Source organism: Neolamprologus brichardi, chromosome 23 (assembly GCF_056152115.1).
Source record: "Neolamprologus brichardi isolate AB-2024 chromosome 23, ASM5615211v1, whole genome shotgun sequence".
NCBI classification, from domain to species: Eukaryota; Metazoa; Chordata; class Actinopteri; order Cichliformes; family Cichlidae; genus Neolamprologus; species Neolamprologus brichardi.
The window spans coordinates 40,810,431-40,837,408 of NC_142125.1; the positions used below are offsets into that span (position 1 = coordinate 40,810,431).

General features: G+C 42.5%; 1 protein-coding gene and 1 long non-coding RNA gene across 2 annotated transcripts in view; both read left to right on the plus strand.

Moving 5' to 3' along the window:
- Positions 1-534: 534 nt before the first annotated feature.
- LOC148096455 (uncharacterized) overlaps positions 535-26,978 on the plus strand; it is a 147,335-nt gene continuing 120,891 nt past the window's right edge. The window contains exon 1 of the long non-coding RNA XR_015717170.1: positions 535-752. This is a non-coding gene — a long non-coding RNA (uncharacterized LOC148096455). The remainder of the gene's footprint in view (positions 753-26,978) is intronic.
- On the plus strand, positions 2,014-6,888 carry LOC148096456 (dynein axonemal heavy chain 5-like). Its single transcript, XM_087835765.1, has 5 exons — positions 2,014-2,050; positions 4,277-4,377; positions 6,298-6,486; positions 6,554-6,628; positions 6,745-6,888. Exons 1-5 carry the CDS (start codon positions 2,014-2,016, stop codon positions 6,886-6,888), a joined length of 546 nt encoding a protein of 181 aa, XP_087691891.1.

The window sequence follows — 26,978 nt, forward strand, 5'->3', positions numbered from 1 at the left end:
TAATCCAGGGCTGCTTATCGGGGAAAATACTTCCTGTTTCCAAAGTAATCCCCATTTTTCCCAGAAAGAAATGTCAGTAGAAATCGATGATCTAAGAGAGAACATGAGCCTTTAAAAAGTCCCAGTGGGTGCAGTCAAAGCAGTCCCTCAGTCCCAGTATAGAGTCTTTGGTCCAGACTGGAACAACTGTGTGCCCAGTTTGAGCTCTCTTCAGTGCTGTGACCTGACAGACCCAGAGGGGCCATCACATCACATTTAGAAGCTCCCCTAATGGAGCCACAACACATGTCCAATACTTAGTCTGTCTTGTTGGACCAACTGGAAGAAATGATTCAAGGACTTAGTCACAGAACAGAGATTCAAATCTCCAAAATCCAACTGGCTGCATCAGGACATATAGTCTGAAACTCTGCACAGTTTCCTGTTTGAAGCTGCTTCCTGTTGGCTTCAGCTGTTTGGAGTTTCCATTTTCTAAACTTCTACATTCTGAACCTTCTTCAGCTCTGAACAGATGATGAAACACTGAATGATTTCAAGCACTTTGTCTAATAAACTTACATCTTTCATTCTTTATACAGATTGAGGCGCTGTGGTTTGTCAGAGATCAGCTGTGATTATCTGGCAGCAGCACTGAAGTCCAACCCCTCCCATCTGAGACAGCTGAACCTGTGGGACAACAACCTGAAGGATCCAGATGTGAAGCAGCTGTCTGATCTTCAGCAGAGTCCAGACTACAGACTGGAGACTCTGCTGTAAGTAGAGTGATGGAGTGAGTGGGTGGTGCTGTCAGCAGTATTGTACTAAACACAGTCAGTATGAAACAAAGATCCAGTGTTTCCTGTAAAGCTGCAGCTTCTCAGTGAAGCTGTGAGAGGAGAACGGTGACAGGCTTCAGGATTGGACACAAACACTTCCTGTTTCTCACCTTTATGGTCACCATAGTAACGGCTGACACGCTCTGATCAAACACTGTCAACAGCCAATCAGCTCTCTGAACAAAGCAGCACGCAGACCAATGACTGCATTGATTTCCAAGTTTAAAGCAGTGAAGAACACAGTCTGTAGGTGAGGAAGAATTTAGTGAGAGCAGATGTTTGGATGGAATTCCTCGAGTTAACAGCTGGAACGTCCATCTGGATTGTTGGGCTTGTTGTTGGGGTTCCTACAGAGCTCAGAGTGGACACACCAAGGTTCTTCTAATGAATGAAAGTCCAAACTCAAACTAGGAGGGAAAAACATTTTCAGCAACTTCAATAAAAATCCAAAGATTAGAAAAAGTGAAGCAACAATGAGTCCTAGTACAGTCCCAGCACTGAAGTCCCTGCTGCTCTTTATACTGGATGTGCTGCATCACTGACTGACAGCTGATGAAGAGTCTCTGGAAACACTTGTTTATCTCCTCTGCTCTTCCTCCTTCTCTCTGCAGGTGGTGGTCATGATGGTAAACAGGACGGTGTGTGTGCTGAGAGAGGAGCAGCTGTGTCCTGATGATCCAGAGAGGTTGAAGCAGCAGCAGCTTGTGTGTAGAGACGCTCTGACTGGGCCATGTTACTGGGAGGTGGAGAGGAGAGCTTCATCCAGCAGTGACTGACAGAGGAATGAAGTGCAGATGACTGTCAGTGCTGCAGAGTGAACTGCTCTGAGAACAGCTCCACTGTCAGACACAATGTAGAGTCCAGCATCACCCCTGTGTGTCCCTCTGGATCTGACAGAGGATCATCAGTGTATCTGGACTGCTCTGCTGCTGCTCTGTCCTTCTACAGTCTCTGCACAGTCTCTGTCTCACTCTGGAAAGATTTTACAACTTGTTGTAATTACAGAACATTAATATAATATTCAAACATGTGATCTTCTCTTTATTTCTGAATCTTTACCAAATAAAGAAAAACCAAACTAACAAACAGAACCTGTCGTGTCCTTTTTCACCACATCTGTGAATCTTTTCTGTGTTTTTCCTCTTTTCCTCCTTCCTGCAGCTCCATCTTCATCATTCTGTGTCCAGTATATGTGAACATGTCCAAAGCATCTGAGCCTCATGTTACCCGTTTGTGTGAGTTACGCCTGTCGTTGTGTTGTGGTGTATAAATCAGGGGCAGGAGACAGCGCTGGATCTCTGAGTTCTTTACTGTCAATTTCTGCAACATCTGCAATATATAGAAATGCAAACCTGTGAGCTGTGTGTGTTGTGCATCTGCTCGGCCACCTCTCCTCCGGCCATGCTGGAAGCAGCTGTGCGTTTGACAGTTTTATCGACTCTACAATAATCGAACAAATTAAATGTTCAAAAATATCAACTTAAGCACTTCAAAGTCAACAAAAAGCTTAAAACAATGAAATAATATTTCACTGAAAAAACAACAGCTCATAAGAACGATACACAAAATAATACAGAAACAAACAAATCAAACTTATTAACCAGGATCCAATGTTTTTGTCACAAACACTGAATCAGCTGATTCACTCTTTATGTTTCTGAGTTTGTTTTGTGATTATAGTTCTGGTTTCTGTTTCTGTGTCTTCACTGTGTCCCACGTCTCCTTACTTTGGACTCTGTGTTATATTTCCTGTTTTACTTTGACAGTCCTGTGTTACTGTTTCCTGTCTCGTGTGTGTAATTGGTCCCAGCTGTGTTTCCCTCCTGTCTCCCGTTCCCTGATTACTAAACTGCGTCCACGCCGCCGGCGCTCCTCTCCACAGCTGGATTCCAGGATTTCAGAGCATCCAGCTGTGGTGAGTGATGGAGACACTTTCTCTGCTCCCTCAGTAATCAGGACAGTTTATTGAACATCAGAGAACATAAAGGACTGTTTTTTCACCTGCCCGTTCTGAACCTGGACATTAAAGACTGCTGGCTTCAAGGACATTAATCCCAGTGTCAGCCAGCCAATAACAGCCTGTGTTTTTCAGCTCTTTAGGAGTCAGAAATGAGAAAGACACAGACTGCTAACCTCTCCCTGCAGGAAATAAGCTCCGCCTCTTCCTTTCCTGTATATGAGTGATTTGATTCTGACATGAGACACAATGAGTTTTCTGTTTATTGTGACTTAAAGCGAGCAGCAAAGACACTAAACTGTGTGTTTCCAGCTGAAGCTGCTTTTTGTGTTGCTCCCACAATACTGTCTAAAACAGTCAGTGAGGAAAACTCAGTTTATGCTTCCAAGCTCATTGTGAGAGGGCACATTGTGTTCCTGCAAGTGCTGATTTTGTCTGCATCCCTGAGTTTAGTGAGCTGCCTCCAAGGACTTGTGAAACCCAGTGTGTTAAGGCTGCATCTCCCAGATGTTTCCACCTTTCCAGCAGAGACGATAAATGTTCCCACAAAGGCTCAGCCAAAGACTGTTTGATTTTCTGAGTGTTCGCCTCAAGAGATTGCTCAGTGAGCACCTGAGTGTTTCTGGGACATCGGACACTAACTGGAACTTCAAGTCTGGTTCTGAAGCTGCACATGCAAAGACTGTTTCTGGTTGTAGAGACCTGGCTGTTCCAGGGATTGTAACCTCCCCAGGGCCTCCCCAGAGGCTGAGCTGCTGACCTCAGCTGACTCTGGAGCCTTGAAGGTAACTAAGTTTGCACCGCTCGGGTGAGCCATCTCAGCTGCAACAGCCTCCACAGAGAGCTCACGCAAGCTTACCCAGCCTGCTGAGGATTTTATGCTGCTGCAGCCCAAAAGGCATCCTGAGCTGGCTGACTGCCACCCACAGCTTCAGCTGCCTCAGCCAGGGGTCTCCACACCTGCTGGCCCTGCATCTGCTCTGACTGGGGGCTCCGGAGAGCCGCGCCAGCCATCCATCTCTGCTGGGGCTCCTGTTTGAGAATGTAGGAGTGTAAACTTCAAATATCTGCTCGGTTTGTCAAGATATCACATATTTGCAAAAGTGCTCTGACGTTTTTGGAGACGTCTGTTACCCACCATCTTGATAGCTAACCGGGAGGTCGAGGGTCATTAGAGCCGGCGAGAACAGCGGACTCCCGGCACATCGTTTTTGGACCCCTGCGGCCTTTGGCTATTCAGGTTTAAACATGATATATAAGTCACTTAGATAACGTAAAAATGTTATCGTTTGGCTTTTTTCAGTGTTTTTTGTTTGGTTTGGCTGAAGTTACAGTTTTCACACAGCTGAATAAACGTCAAACAGAAAACTGATTAAACAGAAGTGTGTAATATAATAAATAATAATATAATAATAATAATAAATAATACTTGTTTAAGGCCTTTTATATGTAATAATATTCTTTTCCATTAAAGCTCTGAACATTCTCACTCTTTCTTGACCAGGTGTGACAGGTGAAGGACACCGGCGAATAGGAGGACAGAACCTGAGAGCCATTAGTCACATGACTTCAGCTGCTGCTGCCTCACCAACCACTGGCCCCTCGGTGAGTCTAGAGTTACAGCAGTGACCACAGGAAGTGCACACGTGTGATCTAAAGCTACATGTGGGCCTGTGACGATCAGTCTTCTCACTGTGGTAGACGGGTTTGTGAGTCCCTGTGATGCTGGGAGTGTCCAGGACAGTCGCTCCTCCCAGGAATTCCTGGAAAATTCCTCCACAAAAGAGAACTGGGAACATAAGTGCAGAGTGACAGAGGTGCTCAGCAACCCTGCTGTTATATGGGAATATAACCAGAGTAGTCGGCAACCACTTGAGTTAAGTTAGCCAAAGAGATGCGACTCAGACTGACTTCATCATGTTGGCAACGTGTCTGCATTGATAAATTCCAGTTATTCACAAATCAGAGAATAATTCCAGTCATTCAGAGACAGATTGTGATTGTTTGGAGGATGTAATCGTTTCCCTTCAGGGAGCGTGTTGGACGCTCAGTGTCCGGGTGATTAGCTGGCTGATGCAACTACTTAGAATCAGTTTGTGAATATGAAGAAAATCAGTGCAGTCACTGGACAAACTCTGATTCTTCCTAGTTTCACTCTTGTTTCAGTCCAGTGTGACTGAGGTGGTAAAAAATGATGGGAGGAGGTGATCTGACTTTTAGCCACACAGCTGTCTGCTAGAGAAAAAGCCTTTGTGCACAACTTTCTTAAAGGCAAACGGCACCATGTTCACTGCAGCTGCAGCAAACGCAGCAAAGAGTGAAAGTTGGACTGAGAATGTTGTGACTGTTTCATGAGAAAGAGCAGGGAAAACAACCATCACACACCCAGACACAGTGCTGGGATTAGAATTAGACTTTAGAGCCAAATGTAGGACAAAAGCTTTAATATGAAAGAGGAAAACCCAACAACAGCCAGAGCATGAAGCTCAAAACTATACCAATCACCAAGAAAGCTGACAGGCCTGTGACACGTCAGAGACGCCGTTCAAATCATAAAGAAGTTGGTTTATTGACAAAATGTAAAAAACCAAAATAATCAAGTCAACCTTCAGTTTAGAGCGAGTCGACCAATCAGGCACAGCAGCAGCTCTAGAATAAGCAACAATTTTATGTATTACAAACAACCTTTCATACATATGGCTCATATGCTGTTTAAAAAGGGCTCAAAGACCCAACAGATTACACAAAGTATAAAAATACTTTCATTCAGACAACAGTCAGCTGTGCATGAGACAGAGAGCCGACTACAGTTAGTAACATGGACTCACTTTGTTTCAGACACGACACAAAGTAACACAAAGCCACAAAGAGCAGAAACATCAAAAAGGAGGCAGAGCAGCAGCAACTCTCCATGAGCTGTGAGGCTACCAGCCACCCACACTTCCTGTGATGCATAATGAAAACAACATTAACCTGAAGGATGATAACAACAGAAATAAGTCTAAGCTAACGTTACACAGCGCTCACACAGCGCTGACTGTACAGGCCTCACACAGCTACGACCTGCATCCACAACACCTGATTCTACTGAACACAAACAAGTTAATGATATATGAGCAATCCAGGGAAGGCTTCCAGGAACGTGAGGATCCAAAGACAGCTCTACAACAGCATCAGGCAGCAACAATGTTACTAATCACTGACTCTTTCATCCTTTTATACTCAATCAAAAAGTGCTGTGTTCACATTTGTTTCTGCTGAAATCCAGAGACTGAAAATGCGTCTTTTTAAAGTTTGAATAAACTGACTGAACTTCTCACGAGTCCAACCGTGAGGAACACTTCCCCCCATGACACATCACAGGAGAACGTCTCAGTGGAGGGGGGACAGTAGCTCAGTTTAGGCAGTCACACTCAGAATCGATGCCTCCAGTCAGGGTCAAACGTGGTCCTCAGAAACCTGCAGATGTTTGGGCCAAGCTCTCACTGGTCTCTGCGTCTGTAGACTGAGCTGATGTTTCTCCAGGTGTCTGGTAAAAGGACGATGCTGCTGTCCAATGAGGCGAGGAGAGAAGTAGCCAAACAGGCGAGAGGCGTGAAGGAGGAACGGCGGGCAGCTCTGGATGCCCGACATAAATACCTGATGAGCAGGCTGGCAGACGCCGGCAGCCTGGAGGAGGCGGCGGTGGAAGACGCCATGGTCTCTGATGACAGAGTAAGTTCAGAGACGTGATCCTTCCTCAGAGTTGAACCTTTGAGTCATTAATGTCTGATTCTTCCAGTTCAGTCTGATCCATGAATTCTTTGCTGCAAACGGATCCAAGAAGCTGATTTTCTTCTATCAGGATGTCAAACAGGTAACTTTGATCACATTTCAATGACTGACACATGAAGGTCTAACCGCTCTTCATAATCTGCTGTTTGTTGCACCGTACTTTGTATTCATATCTTTTAATATCTGCCTTTCTCCCAGAGTCTGTCCTCCCGTCAGTCTTCCTTTGTGGACGCATCAAACTCAGCTGTGGCTCAGAGGAAACTCTTCCTCACTACGGGGAACTCTGAGGTTGGCTTCAGCTTTTTATGTTTAGTTAATGTGACAATCACAGAAAAATGCTGATATGAGTGGAAGGTTCTGCTGGGAAATTGGCAAAGAGCAGATTATTGAACAGCGAGGCAGACAGTTCATTTCAGTGATGCCAGTTTATTAGAAACGAGGACTGTGGGGCTGCTGGAAGTCAGGACGGCCGTTCTCTGGATAAACCTGACAGCTGAGGTGGAGAGCAGGATTTATCCACAGACGGCTTCTTCCAAGCAAATGTCCTGAACACACCTGAGCTGAGTGTTACACAGAAACGTGTCTTACAGCACGAGCCTGGATCAGACTCGAGGACTCAGAGCTGTGTGACGTCACATTGATCCACCTCTCGGGGTTTTTGTGTTCTGATGTATCTGATTTCTCTTTAAGCTCCAAACAATCCCGAGCCTACGATTCATCATTGTCCTGTTCAGAGATGATGAGCCTGAGCGTGTTTGTGTTTCCATGGATCAAACTGTGCTGCTTTGTTTGGTTAACGAGGTGATTAAAGTCTTTGAGCAAACACTGGATGACTGACAGCTGCAGGCTGAACATCAGGAGGTCGAGAGGCCGAAGTCTGAGGAGCTCAAAGCTCCACAAACACTTATTCACAGAAAAAAGGACTACAAACATGGAGGAGCAGCAATCAGAACATGAGCTAAAGGCTACATGCTAATAACATTTCCCCTGGATGTGGTTTTAACCATTGACTGTAGAAAACATGGACGACGCGACAGCTCCCCAAAAATGAAGCCAAAACGTCTCTATCGCCCCCTGGTGTCTGGCTGCAGTATAGGTCATAAACCCCGCCTCCTCCATGTTAGCGGATGGGACTGGGGTCAGACTAAAATTAATTAATTCTCCTTAGATAATTTTTTCCCAAAGATTCTTTCTTTTGTTATCAAAAGTTCTCATCACGCTGATTGATGTTCAAGGGGTCTCCTTTCCCATAAGTTTGATTCTAATTCCTACAGCGGTGATGTTAAATTGGGGTGAAACGTCATCATAAGAGCTTTGACTGGCAGCTGCAGTTACGGAGAAACTTGCGTATCTCTGTTCGCGAATAGCAGATAGAGCGTAGGCTCTGAGAGGACGCCCAGCGTTTACGCTACAAAAACACGACCGAGTGTTTTAACCTGACAGCCTGAGATGTTCTTCAGAAAACTGGACTACCCGACAGAAGGACCCGAGGCCCCGCTGCACTTTTTCGGTAAGTTAAACGTGTTTGTAAGCTACTCCGTAACTACCGTCCTTAGCTCGGTCCTGAGACCTAGCTAGCTAAGATGAGCACTCGGCTGTCAGGGTTCGTTTAGCTGTGCAGGTGAATGAATTTACTAAAGAAATCAAGAGAAACGCCCCGGGCTGCTCAGTCACTAATTACTGTTACTGTACTTTTATTACAAGTATTATACTGTAAAAGCAACAGGCTGCACCCTGCTTCAGCTCCTGTGCAGAGCTGAATATTAAAGATGTGCAAACAACAGCATGTTTTCAGTCTCTTGCCACATCTGTAAAAACATTAACAATTTTTTTAAAAGCTTGTACTTCAGTAACTCCTCATTAATCAGGAACTATGGATTAAAGTACTGTAGTGTACTGTAATACTGAAAAAAATGTAAGAGAAGAACTTCAGATCCTGAGTGTGTGAGGACAGAAGAATCAGCTTTATTTCAATATTGAGGGATAAAATTTATATCTGAGTTTGATGGTTCTGTTGTCTTTGTGATTACAGGAGCTGCCCTCAGATTCAGACCTCAGCACCACCCAGTGACAGCAGACAGATCATCCAACATGTTCACATGTTAACTGCAAAATGAACTGAAAACAGTACAAAGGTTAAAGTACCACATGCTGTAGTGAAAGCTGCAGCTGTTTTATTGATAAAGTTAAAGACAAAAAAACAAAAGGATTAATCACTCATGTAACTGTGTCACTATATATCAGCATTAACAGGACCTCAGTTTGGCGTTTCACAACGCTGCTGATCTCAGACCTGCACAGCTTCTGTTTTAAACACTTGATGTACTCAGCTGCATGAAGAGCATATGAGATTTTCTCTAACACAATTAAATAAAACCTGATGAAGGTCAAAGGTCGTCACTTGTATGTTGAACTACAAACTTGTCATCTGTAATTTTTTCACAGTTTTTTTTACACATAGTGTGTTATTTACCATAAAGTGATTCAGAGTTATTCATACCAGAGTAACCAGAGAGGATCACATATTTTTAAATATATAACTTTCTACAGGACTGAATATAATATCTTTATGTAAAAGTCTGGAGCCTCTGGGGAGTATCTGAGTATTTATAACATTACACAAACTAAAGGTCTCATCACAGTGTTGATGAAATGCTGGGTTTATCCATCTCCTGGGGCGGGCCTACAGAGGAGTGCTGAAGATTTCCCTGTGAGGGAGCAGCTGGTTAAAATCATGAGTCCTGCTTAATCCATGCGATGAGCTTCAGTCTTCCTGGTGTTTCTTAAATGATGCCTCTTACAGCAGGTCAACAGAACTTATGGCACAGGACAGCTGTGATGAAAGAAAGGGAAGAAGTTTCTCCAAACCTCTGGACCCAAGAAACCCAGCTTGGTCCTGATGGTCTCCCTCACTAGTTTCTCTCCAGGGTGAATGTATCTGTTGATATAATATGGACTCTATTATTAAATGAAAAGAACAAATTAGACTACACTACTGAGATGTTCTGCTGATGTTTTTAAAGTCTCCATGTTACCAGGCTGTAGAGGGCTCTGAAGATTTAAACAGTTTTAGATCCATGACACTCACAGTCTTATGTTAAAATCTCAAAGGGCAGCATTATATTTTTGATATTAACAGTAACTCTGGGCCTCTGTAGAGTGTGCAGCTGATCTCATCGCTGTCTAAAAATGGATAGAAAAAACATAAGTGTTGAAGACTGTGTAATAATGTGAATTATTGTTTGCAAGATGGTTTGTTCCACAATGGATTGTGTTGCTGCACGGACGTTTTTAGAGTGACACACAAGTAAGGATTGTTAGGCTGTATGTTGCTGTTGTACATGGCACAGGACCAATCTGAGTCGCATGACTTGTTAATAAAACTTACTACCCCGTTGGGTAGGAAATAGATATTCTGGAGTCTGTCGTGAATGAGACCAGAATATAACATGGTGGCAGCGGAGCGGATAGCGGAGCAGGTAGCGGAGTAAGCTGCATGGCCGGAGTGGACCACCGGGAGACGCCTGTCGGAGCGGTGAGCAACTAGCGGCTAATCGAGTTGGCACCGCCGCGAGGCATGGAGGGCCTTAAAGCGCCGCCGACGCTGGTATTGGACTCCAGTAACCTATCACGGACATGGAAGACCTGGAGGGACGAGTTTATGCTCTATTTGGAGCTGACCATGGACTCAGACAGCGAACAGAAAAAAGTAAGCCTGTTCAGTTATCTCGTTGGTGAGAGCGGCAGGGAGCTGCTAGACACGCTAATGGGCGACACGGCGAGAGATCGGTGGACAGTTAAGGACATTATTGAGAAGTTTGATAATCATTGCAATCCTGTAGTTAATGAAACTGTGGAGCGTTATCGGTTCTTCACGAGAAACCAAGGCGCCAGTGAGACGATCGACAGCTATGTGACGGAGTTAAAGCTGCTGACAAAAACGTGCAATTCTAGAGTAATAAGGGACTCACTGATTTGTGACAGGATTGTATGTGGACTTAACAACCCGAGTTTGAGGGAGAGACTGCTGCGTGAGAAAAACATGACGCTGGATGCATGCATACAGCACTGCAGAGCCGCGGAGCTGTCGCGGGAAAACAGCAAAACCATTTCGGGAGCTGCAGTGGAGGAGGTGCATGCTGTGCGTGGAGCTGCGCGCCAGAAAAGGATCGGCGACGCAGTGGACTGTAAGTTTTGTGGCAGAACACATGAAAAAAAGAAAGAAAAATGTCCAGCATACAGGAAGAAATGTAAAAAGTGTGGCAGAGAAAACCACTTTGCAGTTAAATGCACGGCACATTCAGAGCAGAAGAGAAGGACGAATGTACACAACGTGACAGCATGTGAGAGTGATGAGTATGAGGACGTTCTCTGTGTTACAGAGGCTGACATACATGATTCAACTACAAAGAACACTGACAAAGTGAGAGGCACTCAACTCTTTGCAGGCATGCTGATGGGCAAAGAGATTGTAAATTTTCAAATTGACTGTGGTGCCAGTTGTAATGTAATGCCAATCCACATGCCAAGCCCGAACACACAGTTGGAGGACACACAGACAGTGTTGATGATGTACAACAAAAGTAAGATAAAGCCGTTGGGAAAATGCAAAGTTAAGCTACGTCACCCGAGAAATCAGAAACTGTATCGGTTGGAGTTTCAAGTGGTTGACAAAGACTGTAAAGTACCACTGCTGGGCAAGAGAGCCAGTGAAGCGATGAAACTCATAAAAGTGCACTATGAAAACATCTTGAAACTGGACAGCATCGTTACTTCAGAGCACCCAACAGCCAATGAGTGGAACATGGATGAGATTAAAGCAGAGTATGCCGATGTCTTCACAGGAGATGGCTGTTTGGAGGGAGAGTTAGGGCTCGAGGTGGATGAAACTGTGAAACCAGTGCAGTTACCAAAACGGCGTGTCTCTATTGCAATGATAAAGCCGTTAAAAAAGGAGCTTCAAGATCTTCAGCGCAGAGGCATCATTACACCAGTAGAATGCAGCACAGACTGGATCAGTGGCATGGTTGTGGTCCAAAAGCAGAGTGGGGACTTAAGGGTGTGCATAGATCCAAAACCCTTAAACAAAGCCCTACAACAGAGCCACTTCCCATTGCCCACCATTGAGGACATTTTACCAGATCTGTCAAAGGCTAAAGTGTTCTCTGTCTGTGACGTGAAGAGTGGGTTCTGGCACGTGAAACTGGAGGAGGAGTCAAGCTACCTGACAACATTTTCGACTCCATTTGGATGCTACAGATGGCTGAGGATGCCAATGGGGATAAGTCCAGCTCCGGAAGTGTTCCAGAGGAAGCTCACACAAGCTTTGGATGGACTGGCAGGGATCTACATTATTGCAGATGATGTGCTGATCACGGGTCAGGGGGACACAGATGCTGGAGCAGTACGTGACCATGATGAGAAGCTGAGACAGTTTTTGACTCGTTGCAGGCAGAAAAACATTAAGTTAAACGCAGACAAGTTTAAACTTAAACAGAAGGAGACTACGTACATTGGACATCAGCTGACATGCAACGGTCTGAAAATAGACCCAGAGAAGGTTAGGGCTATAGAACAAATGCCCAGACCTACAGATGTGAAGGCAGTACAGAGACTGTTAGGTATGGTGAACTACTTAGCAAAGTTTTGCCCACATCTGTCTGACCACTGTGACATACTGAGACAACTGACACACAAAGACAGTGAGTGGAACTGGACGACTCGACATGAAGACGCATTCCAGAGACTGAAAGAGACTATAGCAGAGGCTCCAGTCCTGAAATACTACTGCCCGGAGGAAGAGCTGACAGTACAATGTGACGCTTCTGACAAAGAGTTAGGTGCGGCACTCATGCAGAAGGGTAAGCCTGTGGCTTTTGCGAGTAGAGCACTTACACGTACAGAGCAAGGTTATGCCCAGATCGAAAAGGAGCTTTTGGCTGTAGTTTTCAGTATGGAGAAGTTTCATCGGTACACATATGGTCGTAAAGTGGTGGTACAGAGTGATCACAAACCCTTAGAGACCATTGTAAGAAAACCGCTGTTGAGCGCACCCAAACGGTTGCAAAGGATGCTTATGCGCATTCAGAAATATGACATAGATGTGGTGTATGTGCCAGGTAAAGACATGTTATTAGCAGACACGTTGAGTTGGGCATATCTACCAGAGTGCTCACCACAGGGCTCCATAGAGGAGGAAATAGAGAGCATTAACATGGTCACTCATGCACCCATCTCACCTGACAGACTAAACAGCATAAGGACTGCTACACAAGAGGACAAAGCACTACAGATCCTCATAGATACAATTCACAGAGGTTGGCCGACTGACAAAAGAGACACTGACGGTGACATCAGACCATTCTTCTCATTCCAGGATGAACTGAGAAGTCAGGATGGACTTGTGTCTAGAGGTGAACGTGTTGTTGTCCCGACTACCATGAGACAGGAGATCATAGCTAGACTACACTCGACACACCTAGGTGTAGAAGGTTGTCTAAGGAGAGCCAGAGAGTGTGTGTATTGGCCAGGCATGAATGAACAAATTAAGACTTATGTGACTAAGTGTGACATCTGCAGGTCAGTTGACTACAGACAGCAGAAAGAGACCTTGGTCCCACATGAGATCCCGACTAGACCGTGGGCTAAGGTGGGCTCAGACCTGTTTATGTTTGACAACAAGGACTACCTTATCACAGTGGACTACTATTCAAACTTCTGGGAAATTGACTATCTCCCAGACACTAAGTCCACCACAGTGATTAGAAAGCTGAAGGCTCACTTTGCCAGACAGGGCATCCCAGATATTGTTGTTTCAGATAATGGACCACAGTATACGTCCGGTGAGTTTCTGAGATTTAGTCGACTGTGGGATTTCCAGCACAAAACATCTTCACCAGGTTACCCTCAGAGTAATGGGAAGGCTGAATCAGCAGTGAAAACAGCAAAGAGGCTGCTGCTAAAGGCAAAAATGGCGGGGCAGGACCCGTATCTTGCGATTCTAGACCATCGCAACACACCATCACAAGGCCTGGAGACCAGCCCAGCTCAGAGGCTACTCAGCAGGAGGACACAGACGCTTTTGCCAACCAGGACAAGTCTGCTAAGGCCAAAAGTCATTCCAGCCCTGCAGGAGTTGGAGATGAAACAGAAGCACCAAAAATTGTGCTATGACCAGCACGAGACATGGACTCTTTGAAGGTAGGGGACAGTGTCAGAGTTCAGCCTTTGGACCGCTATTCCACTTGGAGCAGGGGAGTGGTGATTGGGACTGTTGACCCGAGGTCCTATGAGGTCCAGTTGGACTCTGGAAGTGTTCTGAGGAGGAATCGGAGGCACCTGAGACATGCAGGTGTGATGGATCAAGAAAATGCCATGACAGACACTGGGGCACTGAGCAGCTCAGTGACAGCTCCTTCGGAAACTCGTGAGCAGCAGATCAAGACTGACGAGGTATCAGGGGGTGTCAGGACAAGGTCAGGCCGCAAAGTGGTTCCACCACTTCGGTACAAGGACTATGTTACATAATGAGGATTTATTGTTTATTGTTTGAGGGGAAGAGTTGTGTATTCTGTGGAAATTGATGTTCACTACAGCTTACAGAAATGTACGTTTGAATAGTGGAATGCTTTTGTATTCTTTGAGTGTATCATATTGTTTTCTCCCTCAGTAAGAAGAAGGACAAATCAAAACAAAAAAGGACTTCTGTTTTATCCAAACAACAAAAAAAAAGAGAAGGGATGTAATAATGTGAATTATTGTTTGCAAGATGGTTTGTTCCACAGTGGATTGTGTTGCTGCACGGACGTTTTTAGAGTGACACACAAGTAAGGATTGTTAGGCTGTATGTTGCTGTTGTACATGGCACAGGACCAATCTGAGTCACATGACTTGTTAATAAAACTTACTACCCCGTTGGGTAGGAAATAGATATTCTGGAGTCTGTCGTGAATGAGACCAGAATATAACAGACTGTTAAGAGTAGCAGGTGTGTAGCATCGCTAACTAGCTAGCAACAAGCCTCCAACACAGTGCGTATGCTAGCGGCTAATCTAACTAACAAATTAACAACAGAGTGATTTTAGAACTATAAGATGATAAGCTGTGTGTCTTTTTTATAACAGTGACATGGTTGTATTTACCTTAATTAAATGAGTCGTCAGTCTCTGTAAACCAGCAAAAAAACTCGAGCAGCCGGGCTACGTAAAAAGTGTAGGGGGGCGTGTTTGTGGTCAAGTCCAGCGGGTGTGTGGGCGGGAGTGTTACAGTCGCTCCACCTCAAGTCACTACTGCGCAGACTCTGGCTCCAAATTTGCAAGATGGCAGCCTCCACAATCGGGATATTTTGGCTTCATTTTTGCACAATGGTAGGAGGCGGGGTCGGGGTTTAAAGTCAGTTCCAGCCTGAGTCGGTGCCGTGTTGGCCAACACGTTCTCACTCCCAATTCGTCAAATGTGTGACGCATGGTCAGGCTCCCTCTGCTTCACTTATCGACGCGCAGGGTACCCCCCTCGCAGCGAGAATTGACGTGCAGGGTCCTCTCATTGAAAACTATAGAGCTCCCTAAACGTTGCTTATTGACGACAAGAGATTGCTGCGGAAGAGCCTGTTGTCCGTATATTTATATATTTCCAAAATCACATTGTAGAGACGTACACAGAGCACAATAAATTATATAACGTAAACAACTACCTGAGAAACAGCAGATACAGGAGATAAATTAATTATAGTTATTACTTTTGTATCGTTTATTGCATTTATGGAGGGAGTGATGTATGCTGGGTAATGGCACAGCTAGCGACTGGGTGACTTTATTCACCCGCTTCGGCTGTTATCAGTCCATACAATGGGCGTTACTAGCACAAATCAGTCCCATAGATATGGGCCATCTCCTGCTAGAAGATTGTTATCATCCATCCAGATGGAGGATCACTAAGTTTTAGGCAGCTTTAAGATGCATTTGTAGTTATTATTACGTGTTTTACCGTCTTTATGGTGCTAGCTTAAAGTTACGTGTAAACGTTAGCTTATATTGTAGTAAAGCTGTTACTGTTTAAACGATGTTAGCACAGAAATATTAGCTTCTGTCATGACTGATGAAGTTACTAGTTAATAAAGTTTCCAGTAAAGTGTTTAATCGCAGCCACAGACTGACAGCAAATATCTCGATTAGCTTCAATGCATCTGTAATAAATATGTGCAAGTTTCAGTGCTTCGTTTAAACTGTATGATACTTATACTGACCCAGGGTCAGTGTAAAATACAATCCTAGCTGTGTAAACAAAGCCTGGCTCCTTCAATCCTGCATGACAAACCTCAGGATGCAGGTTATTATTACTCTTTCCTGCTGGCACACGTGGCACACCTGAGAGTCAGCTAGAAACTTAGAGTGACGTGGACATCACGCAAAGACTGCCAGACTCTGTAATACTGTAAATAACAGTCCCTCTGTGTCTCTGTGTGCTGAACATCTAGAATCAGATTGAGTCAGGCTCCATTGACTGTGGGGCTTTAATGTGTTAAAAGCAGGTTGAAGACGGCTCAGAAACATTTGATGATTAAAATTTAGCATTATGGCTGCTGGTGGTTTGTAAAGCCTCTACTCAGCTGTATTTTTGTTACTAATTTATGTTTGTTGTTGTTTAACACAGATTTCAGAAGAGCAAATATGCTTAATAGTTTAACTAGATTTCATTTGTCAGTGTGGGACTGCTGAGTCACCTGAAGAACTCATTTCATTCATTCTCCATGATGTTCGTTTACAGAAATGTTTCACAGGAACTGATTCCTCCCAAAGGGTGAACTAGTGTGTTTCCATAGATTACCTCTGTATGAATGTACTTCTTAAATGAAGGCAAGTGTTTGTCCTTTTTTGTTCCTCAGTTACAGTACATGATATAAAGGGCAGGCGGTCATCACTGGGGGAAGACAAGAAGCAGACGTACTTCCAAGAGGGAGCTGCAGTGAGGACACAGCCAGGTCACTGAGGTCAGAGGTCAGAATCTGAAACAGCTCAGATTTATATTTTAGGTGTTATAAAAAATCTAAATGTATTTATAAAGAAACCTTTAAATAATAGTCATAATTATGATTATTATAAGAAATATCAAACATTTAAGTGGATTTTCTGTCACACGTATCGTGTTAGCCCTGTGATAAACTGGCAGCCTGTCCTGTCTTTGTCCTGTATCAGCTGGGATAGGCTTCATCCTCCTGCAACCCTGAATTGGATACATTGTATTCCAATTATGTAATCTGATCATTTACAAACTCAAGGTATCTAATCAAAATGTAAGTAATAATTATAAAATGGGAAAGCAGAAATAAGTGTGACATGAATATAAATGTGTGAGCTGACATAGAGGACAGCTACATGCAGTCTGAAAAACCTTTGTTGTCAAGTTTGCAGGTCTATCAGCACGAGACATTCTTACATAGAAGAGACTGTTAAAGTCTCTAACTCAGTGAAGCATTATTGGTCCAGTCTGTTTGGATAAATATAGTAAGTTGATGTTTGTCCATTTATTGACACATTTTCTTAAGTGCTTATCCAGTTCAGGATCACAGTGGAGCTGCAGCTGGATATGTTCAGTAAATAAACCTTACAAACGTTAACAATAAACCTGCATCCATGTACGTTGTTGTCCACAGGATGAGAAAATCAAACTGGAAGACTGTGGAACATGTTAATAAATGTTTGTGTTTATCCCTGTGTCTTTCACAGGAGGCGCTGGAAGGTTTCCCTAATAGTTCCTGGTGAATCAAAGCAGAACCATAAAGGTTGCTGGACTGCATGATGGCCTTACCCCTGAGGAGTCATCCTTTTAAAGGAGGAACCAGTTAGAAGCTGTTTTCAAAGTAGCTCAGCCGATTTCATCTTAAGTAAGCGATTAACTGTTTGTTCATCTGTTCTGCCACTTAAAGAGCATTTAAGGACGTCTTTTGAGTGTCCAGTTGAATTAATTCTACTGGCTCTCATGGTCATTTGTGATTATGGACATAATTTCATGTTCATCCAGCTATTTAGTAAATTCTATCTATTTAGTAATATCTGTCAGCTATAAAATGTAATATAAGTATAAAAATATCTAAATATCTCCTGCCCTTTATATTTTAATGATGTAAGACCAGACGTCTGTTATCGTGTTACATTAGCATTCTTCACATATCAATGAGATGCTGTACAGTACAATCCTACTGACACAGCAGAGGGATAACGACGGCTATTCAACATCGTTACATGACACATTCGAGCTGCATGATGCAGACAAAGTGACTAAATCATCTTTTTTGTGGTTTATTGTCTTCAAACCAGCAGACAAAGCTGATGGCAGAAGATGTTTGGAGAAGAACTTCAGGCTGTGTACTGAAAAGGTATTTTTTTCTTGTTATCAAAAGACATTTGGAGTGACGGCTTCTACAACTGGTTGTGCTAAAGTAAAGCTTACAGTCTAAGAAATCACAGTGTTGATATTCAGCACAAAGAGAAAAGCTCACTTGTTTGAATTTATTTACAATCATAGTTTTATAAATTCTGACTGTAAACAGCTTTTACAGCTTTGATATTGTTTGACACTCGATATCAGGTGATAGGGTTTAATTTAAAGATTTCTTTGTCCCAATGAGCCATTTACACTGACCAGTGTCAGTTTAACTGTAACATATTCATTATTTAGTTCCAACATTTCTAAGAGAAATAACTGAATGTAAAAAATGGCAGCACTCAGGCCAGGTTTAATTGATAGAGATATATGCACGCATTATGAAATTTATGTATCCCAGATAATTGTTATTCATCTAGACCCACCTCTTCCTCCCAAGTTAACTGCAACCCAAAAGAACTAGTGGGGCTATTTACACACTCACAACCAGTGTGGGGTAAAAAGAGCCACCAAAAAGCTGTCAGCCACAGATGTGCTAGAAGAGTTAGAAACTCTACTTATGGAGAAACTTTCTAAGTCTAACAGGGGACAGGTACTCCTGCCCAAATAACATGATATAACCCCACATACAGCCCAGCCATAAAATGAACCAAGTCATTTAGTTAAAGACAGCATGGGACCAAATGCATGTAACCAGCCTGCACCAACCTGGCATTTCTTCCTCCTGAATTAAAGGAATGAATGGATGAAAGTTAAATGACTACAAACCTAAAGCCACTAGTTCCCACACTGGAGTTCCCTGACACTGTGTGTTAACCATATTTAGCTTGTATCAACAGTTGTAACAGGCTAAGCCACCTGAGACACTGCATTGAATGATTGTTCCTGTCTTAAAGATTTCCGCTGACTGGTTTCAGCTCATATGTTCTTTTTCCTTTCAGTAGATCAAACAGCTCGTGCTCTGTCTGCTTCCATTTTAATGGCAAGAAGAAGAAGAAGAAGAAGAATGCTTCAGCGAAGTGGCGTTCATGGTCTCAGTGAACAGTCATGGTCACACACTGCATGTGGTTTTAAAAGCAACATGTCTGTTCACCACAACAATGGAGATGTGTAATATTAGTGCAGCTACGGTTTGTTCTTGAACATCACTTCTGTTTTCTACTTTGATCACTTAGACCAAAAAAGTGTTGTTTTCAGATTCTTTCTTTTAAATCTATAAAGCACCTGTTCATTTTTTATTACAATTAGTTTCACATACAGTGGGGCAAAAAAGTATTTAGTCAGCCACCGATTGTGCAAGTTCCCCCACTTAAAATGATGACAGAGGTCAGTAATTTGCACCAGAGGTACACTTCAACTGTGAGAGACAGAATGTGAAAAAAAAATCCATGAATTCACATGGTAGGATTTGTGAAGAATTTATTTGTAAATCAGGGTGGAAAATAAGTATTTGGTCAATAACAAAAATACAACTCAGTACTTTGTAACATAACCTTTGTTGGCAATAACATAGGTCAAATGTTTACTATAGGTCTTTACCAGGTTTGCACACACAGTAGCTGGTATTTTGGCCCATTCCTCCATGCAGATCTTCTCAAGAGCAGTGATGTTTTGGGGCTGTCACCGAGCAACACGGACTTTCAACTCCCGCCACAGATTTTCTATGGGGTTGAGGTCTGGAGACTGGCTAGGCCACTTCAGGACTTTCAAATGCTTCTTACGGAGCCACTCCTTTGTTGCCCGGGCGGTGTGTTTTGGATCATTGTCATGTTGGAAGACCCAGCCTCGTTTCATCTTCAAAGTTCTCACTGATGGAAGGAGGTTTTGGCTCAAAATCTCACGATACTTGGCCCCATTCATTCTGTTCTAACACGGATCAGTCGTCCTGTCCCCTTGGCAGAAAAACAGCCCCATAGCATGATGTTTCCACCCCCATGCTTCACAGTAGGTATGGTGTTCTTGGGATGCAACTCAGTATTCTTCTTCCTCCAAACACGACGAGTTGAGTTTATACCAAAAAGTTCTACTTTGGTTTCATCTGACCACATGACATTCTCCCAATCCTCTGCTGTATCATCCATGTGCTCTCTGGCAAACTTCAGACGGGCCTGGACATGCACTGGCTTCAGCAGCGGAACACGTCTGGCACTGCGGGATTTGATTCCCTGCCGTTGTAGTGTGTTACTGATGGTGACCTTTGTTACTTTGGTCCCAGCTCTCTGCAGGTCATTCACCAGGTCCCCCCGTGTGGTTCTGGGATCTTTGCTCACCGTTCTCATGATCATTTTGACCCCACGGGATGAGATCTTGCGTGGAGCCCCAGATCGAGGGAGATTATCAGTGGTCTTGTATGTCTTCCATTTTCTGATGATTGCTCCCACAGTTGATTTTTTCACACCAAGCTGCTTGCCTATTGTAGATTCACTCTTCCCAGTCTGGTGCAGGTCTACAATTCTTTTCCTGGTGTCCTTCGAAAGCTCTTTGGTCTTGGCCATGGCAGAGTTTGGAGTCTGACTGGTTGAGGCTGTGGACAGGTGTCTTTTATACAGATGATGAGGTCAAACAGGTGCCATTCATACAGGTAACGAGTGGGGGACAGAAAAGCTTCTTACAGAAGACGTTACAGGTCTGTGAGAGCCAGGGATTTTCCTTGTTTGAGGTGACCAAATACTTATTTTCCACCCTGATTTACGAATAAATTCTTTACAAATCCTACCATGTGAATTCATGGATTTTTTTTTCACATTCTGTCTCTCACAGTTGAAGTGTACCTCTGGTGCAAATTACTGACCTCTGTCATCATTTTAAGTGGGGGAACTTGCACAATCGGTGGCTGACTAAATACTTTTTTGCCCCACTGTAAATGTTAGTTTTTCCTTTATGATCTTTTAATGCTTACACTACACTGTACATGTCTACATTAGAGACATTTCTGTTACCTGTTTCTGTTGACTTAGAGTTGTGAAATGTTCTTTTATTTGATGCACAATATGAAGTTCATAATTTTCTTACAAATAAAACTATAATGACAAACATGAACAGCTGTGCTTATTTCTGAGACATGATTTTTTTTTTTTGAATGTGTTCATATTTAGACAGTGTGCATTTGTATGCTGAAACTGTAATGGTGAACCTGAGGTGATGGTCAACAGAAGGCAAATATATATCAATATAAAACAATATTGAAGTAATGTCTTTACCCTGTGCAGCGTGTGGACGCTGTGCACACAATCACCTTATTTACTGTAGTAAACGTGCGCCGCTAGCTCACGTGACTGACTGTCTCCATGGTTACATCGTATATTATTAGCTATGTAAACAGCTTCCAAAGATACCGCCATAGCTCTCTACAGCTGTAACACTTTCACACTTTGCAAATCATTTCACGTTTTTGATAGTTATGAAGACAGAATATGTTTTTAAGGTCATGCTAGGCGGTTGCTATAGTGGTTGCTGTGGACTTGGGTGGACCGCGTCCAATTCCTGTTATTAGCTGTCCGCCGTAGGAAGGCTGCGTTCCATTTACAAGTAGTGACAGTCTGCCGCAACTCGAACTCAAACCCCGCTTTGTTCTTTAATTATAGGCCTTTTATAGCCGTTCATGACACACACACATACACATACACACACATAAAGCACTTTGCCTCACAATGACAGTGCAACTTTACCTAACCTAACCTTTAAAGTATCTGATATAGGATAGAAAAATGAAGCAACCAGAGATTTAATGAGGAAGACTCTGGGTTCTGTAGTTCACGTTTTACGGTCCTGAATGACTCTTTGCATATAATTTATTGAAGAGGACTTTAGAATGCACTTTACATTTAGACTGTTGCTGTTTAATTTTTTACATTGTTGCTGTGTTATGTCATGCATAAGGTTCACCTGCTGGGGGTTTGATGGATCAGCTGGACAATACAGTCAAAGACAGACTTCATTCATCATATGCAAGAATCCTAGTTGGATTTTTGTTTTCACTCATATTTTTTGAACCAAATATTGAAAACAATTCTGACAGACTGGATACCTGGTCAGGTGTACATTACCTTGTACTCAAGCATCCCAGGACAAAGCCCTGCCCCACCATGAGCCTGGGTGGATACGTGGTTATAATATAAAAGGACCGATACTGAATATGAATATTTCATGAAAATTGAATTATAATACAAATTAGTAATAAGGGTTTCTCTGCGCCCTTATCTACCCCATACTCAAAGAGCTGCGGGCAGAGAGGGTGACAGGAGAGGATGGCACTGAAGAGAAGATGCTCGGTTTCTGGAGTCTCCTGGTCCTGTCAGTATTAGTAGGATGCATCTGCTGTGTCTTCTCGTGGATGCTCACCTACCTTGACTCGTTCCAGCCTGGTATGGATTTCCCAACACTGCGGACAGTGGCCCACGTCAGAGACGTTTAATATTGATTACATATGTCTGAATTGCTAACCCTAACCCTAACCCTAGCTCAACAGACCACAACGCCCTGGACTGTGAGTATTATTACATGCTGTGAACATAAGTAGCTTTGATCACAGTTTATGTTGTAAAAGAGAAGGAATATTGAAAAAAAGATCAACATTGGGATATTATTTCTTCCAAACTGACCAGAAACATGCTTGTCATACTCTCACAGCAAAGGATCAGACTCACTGTGCATGATGGCTCAGGCCAATGATGTCTGTTAGATTGTCAGTTGTTTAGTGTGCTTCTGTACAGTTGGGGTCACCGTCTCTATTTCAGAATAATTAATATGCGGAAAACACTAAAAGTTGATTGCCTTCCAATATTCTAGCATAATTAAAAAAAATTGACTTTGTAAGTACATATTGTTACAGTCCTAATTCCAATATGATTCCTCATAACTCCTGCTTTGAAATACTGAACTTTAAAACTTACCTGATGAAAGATAATTTACAGTGGCACTCTGTCAGGATAATTCTGACTATAAGATCACTGTATTAATCTGAATCCTTCTGAAATGTGCTGTGAATGAATGCTGATGCAACTCACTGTGGGAAAGCTGTTAATAAAATGAATCTGTGACACATGCAACACATTCACAGAGGAAGAGGACACAAAGGGAGGACACGCAGAGGCTGTGTTAAAGTCAGAAATCCAAATCTTTAGTCAAAAACAGTCTACAGGGTCAAACATACAGAGAATTCAAACAGCAGTAAAAAATAACTGGACTCTGAAAAACTTAAAGCAATGTGTAACGCAATAAAAGGAAGCAGCGCAGTATATTCACTGAATTATCATCAATTACAAAAGAGAAAAGGAGAAAAACAATGATTTCTAAGAAAATAAACCTTGATGGAAACATACAGAATGTAAACTGTGTGAGTTTGGTGAACTTTGTTAGTAACAAATGAGAAAAAAAAAAAGACAGACAAAAACTCAGTATTCATGAATAATTAGAAAGCATCTAAACATTCTGGTCGTGGATTTTTACAGTCTTAGTTCCGCTTGCTGTCATCATTATAATCATCATGATCAATGGCGAGGTCCTGAGGTGGGCGGGGCTGTCTCTGATGATGTCACCATGAAGGAACAGCATCTGGCACGTGTTACTGAAACATCCCAGTACACTGGTGTAGTTTCCTCTCCAGCTGTTTGACATTTGACACTTCAACATTAAGAGGAAGAAGAAGAAACAGTGTTAGGTCAGGTGACCACATGGTTTCTAAAATAACTGACAGGAAGTAACCAGGCCGTTAGAAATGGATGGCATGTGTTTAGAGTTACTGTAGTTGGGTAACTCTACTTACCAAAAGCAGAAGCACACAGATGACAGATCAGATGCTGAATGTTGCAGGAACATGCTCATGTGTGGTGATCATTCAGTGCTGCTCCAGCAGGTTAGACAGTCCAAGACTGATATGCTGCCCATCTGAGAGTTTGAAAACACACATGCAAAGATTTATTTTGTATTACAGTCAAAGTTGGATGTTCATTTTTGTCCTTTAAAAATGTTTGTGTATTTGAAAGCACTAACATTTAAGGTTGACTTTGATCGTCTCCTTTAAAGGGAAGACAAGTGTATCCACTGATGACTCCTCTCTCCCTCACTCAGAAACACTCCTAATATAACCAAGCAAATATATAATATTCAAGATTTACTTACATCATTACAAAAACAGCAAAAACATCTCCCTTTGATTCTATTTCTCCATTCCTGCTGAACATCAGTCAAGAAATATCTCAATAAATCACAGTAAAATGTAAAGCACATATTTTCTTTGTCTAACCTCTGCAGAGCCTCTGTCAAGAAAAACATATTTGTAATCATAAAACAAATATACATTTCATAACACGTCACTGGACAAACCTCGGTCAGTTGATTTCCTTTGTGCAGTGCAGACGAACATCAGTCAGCAAGTCGAGGTGGTGAGATGGACTGGTGTCCTTTGTGACTCTGCTGGTTCTTCTGAGGAAACACCACCGTCTCTCCACACCGCCTCCATCTGTGAGCACAAACTGCCGCTCTGCCAGCATGTAGGAAATCACATATCACACACACAAGGGTGAAGAAACATTAGAGCTCAACTTTGGATACTTTAGATCTAAACAGATCAAACTAGCTCTGAGTTTCAACAATCAGACAAACAATGATATCAAACTGATTCTGTATGAATACAATATGGTATTTTCAATTCAGGTGTCAAATTAATTTATTAAAACTAATACAGATATATGTATATATATTTTTTTGATAGATTAGTTTGCTAAATTATAAGTATATATATATATATATATATATATATATATATATATATGTTTTTTCATTTAACAATTGCAACTGAAAGAAATTAAATATTGAACAAAAATATATTGTCACATTCTGAGCATGCTCAGCATGACAGACTTGAAGTTGCTACAGATTTTAAGAAGTGATAATTTTATTTTTCATCCGTTTAATCAAACATTTGATGCCTCAGCTGTCTCAGTCCTATAGCGTTCTGCAACTACAACTAACCTGAAGCTTGGATTTGGCTGCAGGTGCCCCTGTACATCCTTCTCAGCAGCACACATGTGGGTACCATTTAATCACACTTCTTCCTGAGCTTTGCTTCATCACAAGATCAAAGGTGGCATCCCGTGTCACGGTCTTATCATCATCCAGAAGAAACATTTGAAGAAACATCATGGAGAAGAAACATTTACACGCCTCCTGGTTTTGTTTTCTGATCCTGCAAAAAGACTGAGGACAACAAAGCCCAGAGAACACGAGATACACAACATCAAACATTCAGACTCAATAGCCTCCATAAATGAAGAGCACCAGGTTGGTTCAGTTATAGTAGATATAAGCATACTTCACATTACTGTGTATGAATAATATTGAGGAGGTAAACTTTGAAGATGCAGAGCGTGATGTCCCATCATCAGACTGTAAACAAACATCCACCAGGCTTCTTTGTTGGCAGAGGTGATGATTCTCCCATCAGGGATCAGTAGCGTGTATTAACCTGTGGTATAAGCAGCAGTCACTGCAATATTACTGTTTCAGATAAGAAATCTAGCACATAAAAGCCAGGGTGGGGGGGATCTCTGCAAACTGACTAACCTCTGCAAGTGTGAAGCTCAACAAAAATCTGACTCTCCAGTCACAGACAAACAAAAAACTCCAGCTGGGAGATAGAAAACACTGTCTGAGTCTTGCTGGATGTTGCTGGTCAGAGTCCACACATTAGCAGAGTGCTTCTTGGTCCCACTGACCCATGTGGACAGTGACTGTGGAGAACTGTTCTGGAAAATGGAAAAGAGAATTAAAATAACAAAAAGCCAAACAGGATTTCCACAAAGACTCTCTTGGAATCAGCAATAAAAAAAACACTGGTTCATATTTCAATTAAATATGAACAGGTTCCTTAAATGTACGCAGTTCCGATCTGATTTAATTTAATTTCCTTCACACAGCACATTTGTCCAGGCTGACAGGTAAACATAGAATTAATCTCAGGTAACATGACTCATAGTAGAGATTCAGTAAGAAAGATTGCTAGCTCTAATATTATTACCACACAATCCAAGGACACACCAACAGCTCAGATTTCTAGAACTATTTAAACAAATGTCTTCTGATTATTCAATTCAGGTTCACAGTGGGAGGGTGGGGGGTGTCGTGGAATTTTTTAAATAAAGTCTGCAACACAGAAAGAGCTGTGATCAAGCTATTTATTACTGCGCACAGGAGAGCCAACACACATCAAACATCACAGTTCAGTCATGTCAGCTCTGCCACAGAAGTGGTGCTCCTACTCCTTTATGCATTACAAGGAAGAGGGAGGAAGTTATTCTGATCATTCTGATAAACTGTCTCGTTATGAAACCTAACGAATCAATGGTTACGCTGTTTTGTGCTATTGGCCTTATCAGCACCTGTAAAGGGATTTGTTTTCTCAAACTGCTGAAGTAAGTTCATCTAGTTTTAGAAACTTTCACTGAACAGTCTATAACAGTGTCACAACTAAGCATATGCATAAGCACTTAAATACTTTAAATGAGAATAACAGAAAATTTCTATTACAGAGGCTAGAGCCTGTCCCAGTAGTCAAAGGTAGAGCACACCTGGACAGGTCACCAGTCTGTCAGAGGACTAACAGAGAGACAGACATTAGAGTAACAAATCTATTTAAAATTAATGTAAGTTTGCTGCAGCTGTATGTATGAACATGTGTTTCTGTGCTCACAGTCCAGCTCTCAGGAACCTGGAGTTCATTTTAATTCTACGTTAAACAGACGTCACAAAAGGCTGATGTGGCTGGATGAGTACTCTGATTTAAGTACGATACCTTTGGCCAGGGATTAATCTGGTGCATCGCTTCACTGCAGTCTTATGTATTTTCCCCACACCTGAATTTAAAAAAATACCGATATATACAAATAACAGCTTCAGCTGATGCAGCCTGACTCAATCCTAAATGTTCAGCACACAGAGACACAGAGGTACCGTTTAAAGTTTAGTGTTAACCTGAGTCACTGATCATTTACAGTATTACAGAGTCTGGCAGTCTTTGCATGATGTCCACGTCACTCTAGGTTTCTAGCTGA